At 40.1% G+C, this 17,062-nt stretch overlaps 1 protein-coding gene across 1 annotated transcript in view; it reads left to right on the forward strand.

Moving 5' to 3' along the window:
* MAP3K9 (mitogen-activated protein kinase kinase kinase 9) overlaps positions 1–16,612 on the forward strand; it is a 61,025-nt gene extending 44,413 nt beyond the window's left edge. The window contains exons 9-11 of the mRNA XM_038138017.1: positions 3,945–4,057; positions 4,718–5,533; positions 5,885–16,612. Coding sequence (XP_037993945.1) covers positions 3,945–4,057; positions 4,718–5,533; positions 5,885–6,366 — 1,411 coding nt within the window. The 3' untranslated portion in view covers positions 6,367–16,612. The remainder of the gene's footprint in view (positions 1–3,944; positions 4,058–4,717; positions 5,534–5,884) is intronic.
* The last annotated feature ends 450 nt before the right edge of the window (positions 16,613–17,062 follow it).

Consider the following 17,062-nt stretch of genomic DNA (forward strand, 5'->3'; position numbering starts at 1 on the left):
TGTGCACCCTTTCAGTGAAAATATTTCTCCTAATACTTAATCTAAACCTCTCCTGGAGCAACTTGAGGCCATTTCTCTTGTCCCATGACTTGTTACTTAGGTGAGGAGGCTGACTCTCAGCTGGCGAGACCCTCCTTTCAGAGAGATGCAGACAGTGATAAGGTCTCTCCCAGCTTCTTTTTCTGCAGGTTAAACAACCCCAGCTCTCTCAGCTATGCTTCAAATGAGTGACCTTCCCCTCCCCCAGCTCTATTGCCCTTCTCTGAACATGCTCCAGCTCCTCAGTGTCTTTCTTGTAGTAATGGCCCCAGAACTAAACACAGGATTCAAGGTGTGTCCTTACTGGCACTGAATACAGGAGACAATCGCTTCCCTGCCAGGATGCCTTTGGCTTTCTTGGCTACCTGGGCGCCCTGCTGGCTCATGTTCAACTGCCTGTTGACCAGCATCCCCAGATCCTTTTCCACCAAGCAGCTTTCCAGCCACTTGTTCCCATTGATGGGGATGAGTAGCATTGTGTGGGGTTGTTGTAACCAAAGTGCAGAACCCAGCACTTCACCTTATTGTACCTTATACAGTGGGCCTGGATTTGTCATTGATGCAGCCTGTCCAGATCCCTCAGCAGAGCTTCCTCCCCTCCAGCAGATCCTCCAGCAGATCAACACTTCCACCCAACTCAGTGTCACTGCTAACTGACTGATGGTGCCCTCAATCCCCTCATCCAGATCATTGATAAAGATATTAAACACGGTCGACCCAAATACTGAACCATGGGAAAATTGGGGTAAAGTGGAGAGCTAACTTAGGATAGAGAAGTCCAGTTCAAGTATTCTCCATAATGCTATTCTGATAGCAGAAGTGCTGCTGTTACTGCTGCTTATGGAACTTTGTGATCCAGGGAACTTTTATCTTGATAAGTTTTATCACTTTCCATGTATTCTTCACAGGAGATAATTCCAAGTTTGAGAATAGCATTGTGAGAATTGCAGTGACCTATAATTAACATCAGTAAAGGCAGTCATGAAAAGATGATGCAATGATTATTAATGTTTCTCTGTCTTTGAACATAAAGATTATGCACAGCAGCAGAAGGGTTTTGTACTGAATTGCAGAGGCTGGATGAAGCTTTATGTTGGACTAGTTCTGTGGCAGTTCAGTTGTGATTTTATAGTGTATTCTCAAGGATATACTATGAAGTTTTAATTGTCTTTAAACTTGGCATTGATTAGTCACAGACTTACTATGGCATGGGTGATGGTCACCCTGCTTTTTGTTTAGGTTACTAATTTTACAGAAGGTGATAGTGAATGTAACTTAAAATCCTTTAGCAGTTATATCCTAAAATCTTGAAAGCTAAATAGGGGTGAGCCTGGCAACAGTTTTTGGGTTTTTTTTATTCACTACAGTATTGTATTAATGTCTTAACATGGTATTACAGAATGGTATTGAGACACCAGAGATGCTGTCTTACAGTTGCAAGAAAGTTTTTTGCAATTTGCTGAGCAAATAAACCTTGTCATCTTACCATTCCTAAAAAGAGGTGCCTTTGACTTACCAGTAGAAAAAGGCAACAGAAAAGTGACTCAGCCATAATACAACGAAGTAAGTAACAGCCTTCTGGTTAGTTAATCTAAGTAGATTACAGGTAAGCAGTCTTTAGGTTCCTGAGTTGTTGTGTTGGTGATTGAAATACAGTTTTAGAGCTAGTGCTTTCAAATCATTCCAGTTGCTCTTTCCTTAGGGCAATAGCAGACAGTACTTCTCTAGTAGGAACATTCTCTAAGTCAGCATGTTTTGAATTGTTTTCAAATGCACACCACTGTCTAATTAAAATTATGTGCAGCAATCTTCTGAGCAGGTCTTTGAGGTCTGCTCATAATTTGGGAGAAAAACAGAAGGGAAAAAAAAAAAAAAGGAAGGATGAAAATTTTATAACCTTAAGGGAAATGTTGGGGGCCTTGAAATTATTGTGGTAGCTATTTATCTTCCTGCTCAGGCTGAGCTGCACTTTGACAGTAACAGCAAACCTTCAGCCTGTTCTTTGCAAGGGAAGATTGCTCTGAGAAGTGAAAAAGAAGCAAACTAAGTTGAGTCTGTGTTTTCCCAGCTCTGTGGAAATTTCACATTCCTCGGTAGTTCTCTACCCACTTCATAAGAGCTTTGAGATTCAGGTTCAGAGGCGTTCACACTGCTAACATGGTTCATTTTCACTCACCAGCTTTCCCCTAATATACATCTCTGTTTATAGTATGTACCCTAGGTGGTCATGTTGCACACCTGGGTAATTCCAACGTATGCTATTTGGTGTGTTACACAGCTGTGGAGGGAGTAAATCAGACCAGATCCACACACTGAATGGCAAGTGTGTTATAAAACCCTGTGGTTGTCTTGACAAACAGGGTTCAGTGCTGTGCTGTGTGGATTAGAGATCGCAGCAGGGTACTGCATGTGCCAGGATGTTTAATGAGGATGGACTTGCAATGCACTTGAGGACTGCACAGGATACTTTTAGTGTGATGTCTGTACCACAGCCATCAACCAGCTGATTATGTGGTGGATCAAGTTTAGGTCCTGTGGCCTTGCTGTTGCTGCAGTACTGGTGACAAGTACAGCAACTCAGTTGGGTAGAGAGCAGAGGAAAAACTCATACCAAGGCAAAAAAAGACCCCAATATACAAAATTTTTTGAAATCCTGGAATGGAAGCTGTCTTAGAAATGCCATATAATTTCTGGTGGAAAATAAGAAAAATGAGAGGTAACTTGCATATGGTTGTATTTCCCTTTAAGGGAATGATGGTAGTGAATTATGTGGCTTACCAGAAAACAATGCAAGTTAGTAATGGATTTGGAAGAGATCTTATCACTGAGTTTTCTGTTCTTTCAATAACAAGTTGATTATTTTGTGTGTCCAGTTGAGATCATTCAGACTATCTGCAGATCTTTTTATTCCTTCCATGTAATTTCTGCCTGTCCTAAGTGTGTGTGGCTTTTCACAACACTGTGATGTTTCATATTGGAGTTTGTGGAGAAAGGCACAAAAATTTTCAAGTTCAGAATGTGTTGATAAATGAATAATAAAACTTTGAATATTGATATACCAGAACGTTGTGTGCTAACAGAAGTTGTTGACATGTCTGATGTCATGAAACTAGTGCAGGATCATGATAATGAGAACCGATGAATAGAGATCACTAATAAGTTCAGGAGCCTGGTAACATGTGTTTAGACACAGGCCAAAGTAGGGATTTGGGTTTGAGTTCTTCTCTTGGGCTTTTTTTTTTGTTTATAAGTAAAAGAAACAATGACATGATGTATAAGTTTAGTTGCCTTTTTTTCCATAATCTAGAACTTGTGCGTTTAACTGTCCTTCAATACCATGTTTTCTTTATAAGAAAAATATAGGGGTGTATGGTACAGAGACATGGCTTTGCTGTTGCAGTGACTTTAGCTTATTATTTCATTTGTCCTAGTGAGTGATGTTTGAATTTCATTGTTCATTTGTGTTTCCCATGAAAACATTTTTGGTGGTGTTTTTCCCTCCCCTTGCTGAGCAATTTAATTTTTACCTTCCATGGTAAGATTGATTGCAAAAAGGAATCAAGATTTAAAAAGATTATGCCTTGATTTGAAAAGAAAATGTTTAATCTGATTTTTGTAGTGGTGCCTTCTGTTACTTTGCATTCATAGCTTGTTAGTTATCAGCAGAGGCCTTTTGATTGCCACAGTGTAACAAATGAGGAACAGACCTTTTTTTTTTTTTTTTCTTTTAAAGTGCTGTAAAGATGTCAGAAAATTTCTTGGTGTGGGAGGATTTCAGATCTATGGTAGTTGAGATGGATACAAGCATATCCTTTATAAATCAATAGCGAATATATAAGGGGAGGGGAGAATGGAAACTGGTTGTGAGCGCAGTACATTTTCTCACATCCTTCTACTATTTTCAGTCTGAAAGCTCTGGTGGAAGGATGCAAGCAGTGGTCATCCAGTGCACCAAATCTTGGGAAGATCCAGAGAACTGCACCTGCTTTTCCAGGATTCACCAGCTTAGCAGAGATGGGTAAAAGAATTCCCTGGACTTGGTACTCTCATCCCCACTTCCATTCACATTTCAATGAACCTCTTTCCTGACCTTCACCTGGTACCTTACAGCAGTGTTTTAATTTTGTTTGGCATCTGTTTTTCTTTTATTCTTTGTCAAGTATCTACTTTCTCCTTCTGGGTTTTCTTCTTTTTCACCTCATTGCTTCTGCTTCTCCCTCTGTCAAGCTAACAAGCTTCTGTTAATTCTCCTCTAGCTCCATGCTGTGTCTCAACTCCTTTCCTGAATAATATTTACATGTGCATCATGCTTACACCTTGAATTGCAAGGAGAAATCCTTAAAAATTTTCTACCTTTTGCTCCTCACTCACAAACACATAAATTTACTCTAGAAGTTACTGAGGTGTAGGTTGCCTTTGAAAAGCTGTTGTGCAATTAATCCCAAGTGGATGAATGCTTCACTGATTTCTTTCACTTTGATAATGTTTCCAGTGACTTCTCTCAGCCTGTCTTCTTTAGAAACAATAGACTGTATTTGGGAGTTGATAAATGATGTTTGTGAGGAGAACAGTTGCATTTTCTGAGGAGAATCTTATTTTGAAGTATATTTGTCAGACAATGAAATTTGCCAGTGAAAATGTTACATTGACACAAAGTCTCTTTTCATTTGCTTTACAGATGATGAGGACAGTGAATGTTTTAATGGAGAGGGCAAAGTGCACCCTTCACCTGTGCACAATCAGTCATACCTCTGCATCCCATTTCAGAAGAATGAAGAATGGGATGGCCCTTCTAGTGATGCCAATGAGGAGTCCACCCCTGTTAACTCTGCTACCAGTACCCCACAGCTGACACCCACCAACAGCCTCAAACGTAGCGGCTCCCACCACAAGCGATGTGAGGTTGCATTGCTTGGCTGTGGAGCAGTGCTGGCTGCTGCAGGCCTGGGTTTTGATCTGTTAGAAGCAGGGAAGTGTCAGCTGCTGATTGAGGAAGAGCCAGAGGTGCCCAAGGAAGAGAAGAAGAAGCGTGACAGCATTTTTCAGCGAGCTGGACGCCCACGCAGGAGCACTAGTCCACCTTCCCGGAAGATCTTCAGGAAGGATGATCCCCTGTTGTTGCTAGGCGAGCCATCCACATCCCTCACCCTTCTTTCCCTGTCTTCCATTTCCGAATGTAATTCCACCCGGTCCCTGCTGCGCTCAGACAGTGATGAGATTGTGGTTTATGAGATGCCTGTCAGCCCAGTGACGGTCAAGGCTCCCTTGCCAGCCATTACAAACCCACTGGTTAATGTCCAGATCGAGAGGTTCAAACAAGACCCCAACCAGTCCCTGACCCCCACACACGTGACGGTCTCTTCCCACACCCAACAAAGTGGACACAGGCGCACACCTTCTGATGGAGCCATCAAAGGGGGTGGACTGGTTGTCAATGGGTGCCCAACCAGTGGATGCCCTTCCAGTAGCTGTTTAACTGGAGCACTGGGAGCAGGTAGGTTTTCAGCCATCTTTTTTTTCCTCTTCAAAGTAAAGATAGAAGCAGTATAATTACTTGTTGCTTACACATTTGTTGAGATGACCAGCCCGCAAGATTTGCTTGTGGAGGCTGTCTTTACGCAAGTAACTAAGAGAATAATGGTTTAACAAAGTAATAGTTTTGGTTCCAGCATCTTCAGGTTGCCATAATCTTGAAGATACAATGTTTGTAAGTTCTGAATGAAGGCTTTCTGCTTTGAATATGTTTTTGCACTGTATATACAATAAACTAAGATCGGTAGGAACCACTTAGCAGTGACAGCTAACATGCTTTTCCCTCTTCTCTTACACTGTCTGTTTTGGATAGGTGTATTAAAAACACCTAGTCCAAGCAGAGATCCCAGTGAGGTCCCTCGCCTGCCAGACCCCAACCTTGTTTTTCCTCCAACCCCGAGACGATGGAATGCACAGCAGGATCCCACACTGGAAAGACCCAAGACACTGGAGTTCCTACCCCGGCCACGTCCTGCAGCCAGTCGGCAGCGGCTTGATCCCTGGTGGTTTGTGTCACCCAGCAATGCCAAGGGTGAATCTTCTGCCAACAGTTCAAGTACTGATACTCCAAGCAATCTGGACTCTTGTTTTGCTAGTAGCAGCAGCACTGTAGAAGAGAGACCTGGACTGCCTGCACTGCTTCCTTTCCAGGTGGGTCCTCCTGCAGAGGAGCGGACACTGTTGGACATGGATGCTGAGGGGCAGAGCCAGGACAGCACCATTCCGCTATGCAGAAGTGAACTTAACACACACAAAGCTGCAGCATATGAACTCAAGCAAGAATTCTGGTCTTAATATGAAACCACTGGGGGCAGTGAGCCCCTCTAAATTCAATCCTACTTTTTGCACTGAGAATGCACTTTGAAAACAGATGAGATGGAGGGATGCTACAGAGATCATATGGTGCTGCCTCTGCTGAAGATGTGTTGTCAGCTGCCTGATTTTTGTCTGCATTTGGGTGAAACTTGACAACTCTGAGCTGCTGACTTTTGATGTGGGGTTTTCCTGTAGTCTTCCCTGCCCTCTTATTGCAGTTTGAATCTGCAATGAGCTAAAATTATCATATCAAAGTCTTTTGTTACTGACCTTGTAGGATTTGGCACTTGGCAGTAAGTATATTGGTATCCTGGTATTAATCAGTATTTTCAAATAATAGTCAAATATTACACTACAGCAGACATCAGTGTTTGATGTTTTCCCAAGAAATCCAGAACAGAAGCAAATAAATATCTGGAGACTACCTTCTCTGAAATACATTCAGATCATTAGACAGGCCTGGGAATCATCATACCCCCACTGAAATAGCAGAAGTAGCTATCTTAAGACTTGTTTGTCCTCTTTTGCTCATGTGATAGTGTAAGGTGGAACAGATGGCAGGGGAAGGGCATGGCGTCTCCACTGGTGGAGGTCTTTGAGAGCAGGTGAACCAGACTGTTGGAAACAAGTAGGTGTAGTTGATCCTGGTTTCAGGGTAGATTGGATGAACTTCAGTGATCTCCTGAGGTCCCTCTCAGCCCTATTTGTTTTATGACCCTGTGCTTTCAAGATGAACGCTTATAGTATAGCTGTTTAGCTTGGGGTTTTTTTTTCAGACTTTTGTTTCATCAGTCTCTTTTCTTCCCACCCTGTTTCTCAGGCTCATAGTCAAGTTGCCTCAGCTTTGGGAGGGGAGTTAGCAGAAACTTTCTTTAAAGATGTGTTGGCTTGCAGAAGGAAGTAAGTTATGTGTTTCCAAATCTTTCTCTTTATATTTTTTTCTCCTTTCTTATGCCTTTCAGGAGTGACCCATGAAACCCAAGACTGTTCTTATGCACGCTGGTACTTGTTTAGGCTGTTTTGAAAATGAGGCTTGTTAGTAGTTAGATTGTGCAAACAGGAATCAGAACATCTGGATTCTGCTTTATTTTGTCACTGACTCACTGTGTGACCCTGGGCAAATAATGTAACCTCTGTGCCTGAATTTCCCCATCTGTAAATAATAGGAATAATACCTACCTCACAAGGGGAGGGGTTGGGACATATATAATAGGTATAAAGTCCTTTGAGATCTTTGAGTGAAAGGCACTATAGATATGTAGAACTTTATTCTTGTTCAAATATGTAAACCACTCCTAGATCTGGAGCAAGAACAGACCCCTGTCTGGAAGGAGGAAGTCACACAAATAGGGTGTGCCTGTGCTCAGAGTTTTCTGTACAAAGACTTCAAGTGTGTCTGTGCCACTGCAGATATGTCTTACTGGCTGTAATGAGAGCTTCAATGTTCCCCAAATTTGGCATTATATATAAGGGATGTGGCCTTTCTGTGAGTGTAATAGGGTAGTCTGCTTTATTGCAGGGTACAGCATGTCTGTTCACTGTTTTGTACAGATCTGTGCTTGTTTTGCTGATCCGCTGATATTTGGTTGCAAATAAGTCATTTGACAGTGCTGCCAATGCAGTGCTCAGCCTGTTGGGGCAGTCCAGTCCTGCTGTGAAGGCAGGAGAGCCGAATACTTCCTGCAGCTGTCAGCACAGTGAACTTGTGTGTTTAGATGTTTGTAACCTGATTTTAAAAACCAGCATGTTTGAGGAAGAACTGTACGTAAGGCTTTTTAGTTCTGTGTGAGGACTGAAACCAGCATGTTCCCATTAGTCAAATGCACCTTTTTTTTTAAGGAATTACAGTATGTTTAGTTTTTAAAGGTCACATATTTCTTGTTTATCACATTCCATGAAAAATGCTTAATGGCAGAATTACTTTCTGCTGCCTGTTAAATACTCCAGAGCTAGCCTTAATGGTGCTACACTAGATGTTGAAGCTGGAGACACTGTTGACTGTTTAGACAAGGTATTATGATGAGGCAAGATGGGATTCAGATACTTAAAGAAAACATTTCTGACTATTTTGTTAAATTTAGACCTTTGGCACTATTGATTTCTTAAGCATCCTTTTGCTTTCCATTTCTGAAAACTCAGTTTGTGACCCAGACACTAGCAAAAATGCAAAACTCATCCAACAGATTGCTAATTTTGATTGTGCTATAAATCAACCTTAATGTAATCTCAGTAAGAGACTATGTCAGAGGGATTTGAAAGAAGGACATGAAAACAATTTATTTTTCATAGTCTTCCTTATAACTTTAAAAAGTCTGGAACAAAACTGGATCAGCTGTTCTGAAATATTATGTTTTCTATCCAAAAGGTATCATTATAAATGTCATAGGGAGTATCATCTGCTCTGCAAAGGCATCACCTGGAATAACTCAATTTGAACAGAAATCTTAAAAAATCCATTTGCTTGCATGAAATGGGAGGACACCTTTCTAGGTCACACTATATAAGTGATATAACTCAGTCTGCTAAACTTTGTAATATCTGGCCAGTTGATTTCACCAAGTGAACTTTTAAGGTTTTTGTCAAGTTCCCAGGAAAGAGAAACGTAAAGGTAAGTTGTTCAGTCTCCTCTTTTACTTAGGAAAGTTGAGGATGAAGAATCAATCCCCCCTTGCCCCTCTCCCCCTTTTATACAATCACGTGGTGAAGGTGGTATGTAGCTGAACTTTGAGAAGTACTTTGCTCCAAAGAGTACCTTCCCGAATGCCAAGTGGACATTGCTACATCAAAAAACTTGGTAGGACAGATGACAAGAGTCAAGGATTCAGGTCAGGGTTACTACACTAGATACTGTTATTACAAAGCTGCCAGACAGACTAGTTAGAAGCATATTGGTTGGTATGTGTTTGTTTTGTGTTTTTTATTTGTTTTTTGGGTTTTTTTAACATTTTTTTGGTGCAATTATCATCATTGAATCTAGCATGTGAATTAACCTGAGGAAGTCTGTGAGCATCCACCCGTAACTGTCTTCTAAGTGGCCAACCTGAGGTATCAGGCAAGAGGAGTGAGTTGTGAAAACAAGGCTCCTGACTTCAGTAGGTGGTGGGGTATTCTCTGGCAGGCAGAGAAGGGGCTCTCAACAGTTGTCAGCTATCTTACCTTATGCACTCCAAAAGCTTTTGCAGCCAGTGTCCTAAGGCCCAGAGGCTGTGTGCATGTTTAAGGTAGGTCAAAACCTCTCTCTATATCCATCTGTCCCCTCCTGGTTTGAATTCTCTGTTTTCTTAATCTGTTAGAGTTTTTCCTTTGCAGTTATGGGAGCTGAGGTGCTCCAAATCTCCAAAGAAATGACTCTAGTCCACTAGACAGTGAGAAGGTATGATCCCATCAGCTCAGAAATCTTTTTTTTCCTACTGGTTGCTAGTATTTCCATTTGTCAGGGAAACAAAACTGTCAGAATATTGTCATTGACCTACCTTTATAGTAGTATTCTTGAGGAAGATGCTGAAAATCTTACTTAAAAAAAATTCTAATAAATGTGTTGTTTCCTAAATGTCTGAATAAGTTCTACTTTTGTTTTATCTGAGAAAATGAGAAAAAGAAAACATGAAAGTGACTGAGCAGTCTAAAACAATGACAAAAGAATGGAGAAAAATATGTTTGAATACAAGCCTTACAAAGAGGAAGTGGCAGTTTTTTAACTGATAGTAATGATGAGATTGTAGCTGAGAGAAATGTTTGTGATTTAGAAATATATTTGTATTTTTGTTTAGTCAGCTGGCAGTGTGTATTACTAATTTATGTAATTGATGTGCTGACTTAGGAAATAGAAAGAAGTTTGTCAGGCCTTCAAAGTATGCTATCCTTGTAGCCTCTTTAGTTTTCCTGTAATTGGAATATAATAGAGATATTGGGGGGCAGGCACAGACATAGCAACCAGTGCAAAAGAGGACAAATTTTTTGATAAATTTTTACTGGTTTCATAGAAGTTGAGTGTGGGACAAGTAGAGAGAAGAAATCTTTTGTGTCACAACTAAGGTGATTAAATAGTTACAGATTCTTTTCTAATACTGTTGCTTCTTTCAGACTGCACAGTGGTCTGTTTTACCAGCAAGTAGGTCTCAATCTCCTCTCAGTCATTTTCAGAGGTGCAAATGTAACTTTTTATACATATTTTCCCTCCAGTTTATTATTGCAATGGGTTAATATTCAGTATGGGGCAGGGAACCTTGGTGAAAATACTCTTTTTGTAGTAGTTTTCTAACAAAATGAGTATTTTTAAAGTGAATTTTTTGTTATGGATGGGGAAAGACCTGTTCTGGTTTGTTGATGAAATATTTTTGTGTACCTCTAGGAATGGGAGTAGTTGCCTTCCTCTTCATAGCATGCTGTTATCTTAAGACATTGTGGACAATACTGCATAGAGATGTTACTTCGATATGTCACAAAACTGGATACCTCTCATTCTGTTGAAGGTGAGGCAGTAATGGTCAAGTAAAGAAAGGTCTTTGGAGTGTTTTGTTCAATAAAACATGTAGGAAACCTCCGACCTTGAGTCGCCTTTCTATCTTGAGATTAATTTTTATTTGAAACCTAGTTCATCTCTGTGGGATGAATATGGGACCTGGAGTCTCATTGGATGTATGGAATCAAACCTACTCCTACGTCCCAAAATTCAGTGATAGCCTGTTATTTTTGCAAGTAATTTTAAGCTAATGTAAACAGGTTTGTTTCTTTTTGGTTTTTTGTAATGTTTCTCCTTGGAAAACATGCTTCTTGCTTTCTAACCTTTTACATGCATTTTGGAGATACTGTCAAGAACTTTCACCAAATCTATGGTGACTAAGAAGGGTTATATCTTGCAGCGTGATTTAAGTTCTCCTTTTGGCTGTTTTTTTTTTTTTTGTATGAAAAAGGACATTTACATTTGGAAATATTTCTGATCCTTACCCTGACACTGAAGAACAGTTTCTTAGCTTCCATGTTTAGAACTCATTTAAGATTACAATTTGGGTAAAACTGGACATTAGCAAAAAATACAGCAAATACAAGAACCAAAATACACTGTCACAGAGCATAACTTTCAGACTTCATGAATCTTTGGTTGATGGTATAATTAAGGTATCTATAGGAAAAAATGCCTTCTTACGTTTTTCTTAAGTTTACTATTTTAGTTCTAGAATACAGTTGTTTGCACAGCCAGCTAATATGGTAGCTAGCCAGACAGAAGGGATCTTTAACCAAATTTGCTTTTTTCCCCTCTTATTTTCAATCCAGGTTTGGGTTTAAATTTTATTTTTTGTCTTTTTTTGGTATTTTAACAATCAATAGAGTCTTAAGAAGAACTTATTGTTATTAACCTCACTTTTACAGTTTCATGAGGCATTATGGACATGAATCTCTGGCTTATTCTGGTGCTCCCTCTATTGAATGCATTAGTAGAAAGTCGTGCTGCAGTTAAAATGTGCATTTGCTTTTGTTTTTTTCCCATGCTTGGCTTTTTTAAACACTGGTCAGAGATGAACACAACTTCTGAAATTACCTATGTAAACTTTTTTTTTTTTTTTACGTTGGAAATAGTCACTCCCAGGTGAGGAGGTGTGGGCTTGATTAACAAGTAGCTTGCCACTGGTGACTGGGTAGTGGGTCTGATATAGATTCTGGAATTATTGTTGTTCCTTTCTAACAAGGACCTCTCATTTTTTGCAACTGGAAACTCTTCAGCACCTCCTTAACGTTTGTATACAAGAAATACATTTTAGCTCCTTTTTACATAGTGAAAAATCTTCCTTTTTCTAATCAGGAACATAATGTTCCTACTGAGAATAGCTTCTTGAGCCCTGTGGTTTTGTTAGTTTTCTGTTTGGGGATACTGTTTATTTTGGGTTTGGTTTTTAAGCCTCTCAAATATATACATACGTGTTAGGTGCATCCTTGTATGCCAAGGTGCCTTCCATCTCACATATCTCCTTGCTGGGCCCTGAGGTTGCTTTTTTGGAGGGACCTCCTAGTTGTAGCTTTCAGTACTTTCAGGCCAAATACCATCACTGGAGACCTTTTGTGTCCTCCCATTTACCCTCCTGTGTTGATCCACGCGCTATCACTGCCTCTCCCTGTTTCTCCATTGGGGTGTTGGCCCCATCCCATCTTTGTTGTTAATTTATTCTTGTTGCCATAGTAACAAGTGTAAGGCAGAAAACCATACACATTTCAGATGGGCTTTGACCTAAAAGATCTCCACACTAAAAGTGTAAGATACAACTGGGTGAAGTGGAAGTGGAGGTTGGCAGGAAGTAACACAGTGAAATTATCCTTTTTAATGCAAGTCAGAGGACAGAGGAATACTAGCTACTTGCTAAACTGTTGGCATCATAGTTAAATTGGATCCTAAAGAAGAATTTGAGGAATGTACAGTTATTAATTTGATAGAATGATTTGGGTTGGAAGGGGCCTTAAAGGTCATCTAGTTCCAGTCCCCCTGCTATGGGCAGAGACGCTTTCCACTAGATCAGGTTACTCAAAGCCCCATCCAACTTACCCAGTTTCTGGTTGGTTTGTTTTGTTTTACCCTGAACTACCTCATCTGTAGAGATAGAATGGGCAGAAAGTCTTAAGTTTTGGTAAGAATTGCTCTAAGTATGCAGTTAAGGTTGGAATGAGATGGGAAGGCAGAGGCAAACTTGTATTAGGGTCTTTGACATGTAAATTCTTGATGGAAAACTAAAACCAGCTATTCAGTTTATTAAGTTAAGATTATACTTGCTTTAGATATTTCTGTCTCCAAAATAAACAATAAAGACAAAGTGGGGCATTTTTCTTGATAGTTTCTAACTTGTGGAAGAGTTGATTGTCCAGAGACAAAAAGGTGGAGATTTCACTACTGCTTTTAGAAGTGTAGTCTCTTTTTTCAAAACAGATTTTTTTTTTCTAATAATTTAATGTGCTCTTCCAGTGGAGCTGTGCACAATCCTGATTGTTTTCCTGCATTTGCAGTATTGTTTTCCTAGTGGATCTGCTCCTAATACAGTCCTTACTGTATCTGAATGCTGATGATGTGCAGGCAGCCCAATAGAACTAATATTAAGGAACTATGGCACATTTTTAGTGTGCAGTATAGTGGATTTGGTAACCCAGCTTGAAGTGAGCTACTGTTAGGTCCGTTGCTGATGGGTCAGGTGGATGCACAGCTAGAAAAAGGGGACTTAGAACAAATCTGCAGGAGCAATGCCAAAGTTGTATTTGCTTAAAATAAGCAATTTGAAAAATAAGCATGGAGGGAGGCAGGGGGAAGGCCCTTCATTAATCAGAAATACATCTATCAGATCTTGTCCATGCTCAAACTTTAGTTGCCAGGATAGCTAGTCAGAATCTGCATTGTGTTAATGTGGCTGAAACCTCAACATTAACACAAGAATAATTTATTTTATATATGCTGTTTCAGACTGATTAACACTGTCTCCCATTCTACCTTGATTGCTTGGATTCAGCATTTTCTCAAGAACAGATGTTGAGGTTGGATAAAACTGGCTCTCTTGTCTTTGAGAAGCATGTAGATCTGAGAGAGAAGAAGGATGGCTCTAGCCATGTCCCGATCTTTTGTGTCTTGTGATCTTAGCTGGAGAAGTTATAATGGTGCAGGAGGACATGCTGGTGTTGTTTCAAGCTTCATCAATAAGAGTGCTGCTAGCAGCTATCAAGTTACAGAACAAACCTGGCCTCTGATTACTGTTTGGCATAGCTCAGTTGCACACTGAGCTCCTTGAGTCTAACTGTATCTGGAGGTGAACACAGCTTCTTCCTTGAATTCTGCTGGAATTTGTGAATGTGGCCACTTCTCAGCTTGGGTAATTTGTTTTCTCCCAGGCCCGGTCAATGTCACAAAATCAGTTGTCACCCTCAACTTATTGCCCAGATACTCATAGTAGGCTTGTTCTTCTGTCTTGCATGCTTTAGTGAGCAGCTCTTACAATGTCAACAGGGTTAGCATTTGTATATGAGCAGAGCAGCTAATATCTCTGAGCTGACTTTTCACACTGCATCTCAAGCAGTTGTTACTCCATCAGTTCTGCCATTGCTCTATTTTCAAGGTTATCTTGACAACTATACTATCCAGACTGTAAAGAATATAGCCACAGGAAAAAATAATAGGTAAAAATGAAAGCATATTTAGGAGTGTTTGCCAGTTGAACTGGTTGAATTTTGCCATTTGGCCAGTGCTCTTGGCAGAGAGTAGGATCCATTCTTTTGCAACATAGATCTCTTTGGGGGATGGCTTGGTTTGAACTGCAGAATTTACCTAGATTCACGTAAAGTCCACGGGCACTGGTGCCCATCATGTTTGGCAGTTATAAGAAGATACCACATAAACCCAAGAGCAGCTAGTAATAAAAGTTTGTGTTTAGGGTAATTAACTTTCAAGTTGAAGGGGAAGAGGCCTCAATTCAGAAAGCTCTTCATCACATACTTAAATATCACTGAAATCAGTGGAATGTATTTGTGGGTCAAAATGCACAAGACCCCAGCTGAGCAAAGCTCTTTTATTCTGAATTGGGGGATTGTTGCGTAGAGACTGATGGTGAAGGACCAGGTTCTTACCTTGATTGTTAGAGTAAGAAGTCAGTTATCCTGAGGAAAAAGTTCCTCAACAAGCCCCTGGGTAAATGCTGGTTTGATTGCTGACTCTTGTGGCCTTTCCATGGCTTCACATGCCATGCCTATTTGACTGCTACTTCTAACCATAAGCAGAGTAAGCTCTGAGAATGTTTTCTGAGCTGGGGTGAAGAACTTCTGCATTAGCAGATTGCTCGCTGTAAAGGGGCAGTTAAGTGGTGACTGGAGGCTGTGTGTGCAAATGGCAGTTTAACCTGAAGCCTATTCTCAAGTATTTCTTCCCATTTTACAAATGCATCCCTCCAGGCTGGTGGACAGACCTGACAAGCTCAGTGGTGATCAACATCCGCCACTTTGACTAGAGTTCTAGGATTCTTGTCTGTCAGCTGTTGGCACAGCACACTGTGCTGCTATATTTGATTTCTTTGTCATAAATTCAGGACAAGCTGGAAATATCTGAGATATTTTGCCTGACTTAAGTTGAGAGGCTTATATGGAGTGAGCAGGCAACAGTGGTGGAAAAATCAGGGAAAATACCTGTGCTTTTAACAATGTTTCTTCTGTGGCTTTGAAAGTCCAAGAATTTCTCAGCCAGGGAATGTATTTCCTCCTCCTTTTGATAAGCTACTTCTTTCTTTTGCCTTATTAATTGTGAATCTGCTCCTGCTTCTATTTCAAGCCAGATGCAAAATTCGGTGACCTGACTTTCCTAGGTACAATGTTGTAAATCTGCATAACCAGGTGAGTAGATTTCTCTAGTGTAAGATCATGCCCCCATGTCTGATCCTTTGAGATGTGGAATAGTTCCTGCTTGTGTTGAAATCACTGTGTGGAGGGTGTTGGGTACTTCATAAGGAACTCCAAACTCTGTAGGACTGGGATTCATCTTACAGCTCAAGTATTTCAGTCTGGTTTTGGAGACCTGTATGTCTTCTCTTCCATTTATGGTGTTCAAAAGTCTGTTGCTATGGAAGTAGCACCTGAAGGTATGTTTTGCCCGAAGAACCTGCAATGAAGCAGTTACATTACCAAATGGCAATGTACCCCAGAATTGAGTAAAATAACAGAGGCCACCAAGTTTTTCTTGTTTGTGTGATGAAATATTGTCAAATTAAGTGATTTGTTGGAGCCTTCCTTTAACTTCTGTACGGCAGTAAGCTTAGAGGAAAAGAAGATTGCATTATTTTTTAAAAAGCTTTATTTGTGACCTGGACTTGTTGCCTCTGACCCTCTTGGGCTTAAATAGTTAAATTATATTAATGTCCATTTGTTTCACTGTAGGTAACACATCAACTGAATACTCTTGTGCATAATCTACTGTATCTTTCCTCTGTTCTGTGTCAATGTATTATGTGTATTTGGATTACAGTTCTTTTTGTATTAAATTATTTTATGTTATAGAACAATATTTAAGTGAAGCAAAGAGCTAATGGAAGTTGTTGATGTTTTGGGATTTCTTTTCTCTTTGCTCTTTTTTTGGATGTACTGTAAATTGTAAACCAAGGATGCCAAGCAGGCTTGGTTCAATGGCTAAAATTATTGTATTACAGTGTAATGCTGATCTAGGCCTTGTCTCAACACTAGAGCACACAAACTTGAATAAAACTGTTATAAAAGCGATTGTCTTCAGGCCTTGAGTTCTTTGCCTTGTGCTCCAAATAATTTCAAGCAGGTATTTAGAATAACAGTGGCATTACCTTGCTATGAGGATTTCAGAATTTTTCCCAGTGCAACAAGAAGTTTATTTTTCTTCATTAGGTACCTCAGTCCTGATCAGCTAGACCAGCTCTGGGTTCTCCATAGGGCTTTTGAGGGCTCTTGAAATGTTTTTGTGAAAACTCAGTTTAGTGCAGGTCTTGGCACATAGTACCTGTCTGCTAAGCCCCTTCTGGCTTTTCTCTGAACCAAATAATTAATTGCATAGCATTTTTATTAAGGCTAATATTTCTGTTCTGTTAGCTTGAGGTTTTTCTACTCTTTATTTAATATCCCAGCTAGAATATGAATCTAAATGGCTGGATGTGGAGCTTATGCAGTAACATGTTTTGTGCACGGTGACATTTAACAG

This window comes from Motacilla alba, chromosome 5 (assembly GCF_015832195.1).
Source record: "Motacilla alba alba isolate MOTALB_02 chromosome 5, Motacilla_alba_V1.0_pri, whole genome shotgun sequence".
In the NCBI taxonomy this organism is placed as follows: domain Eukaryota; kingdom Metazoa; phylum Chordata; class Aves; order Passeriformes; family Motacillidae; genus Motacilla; species Motacilla alba.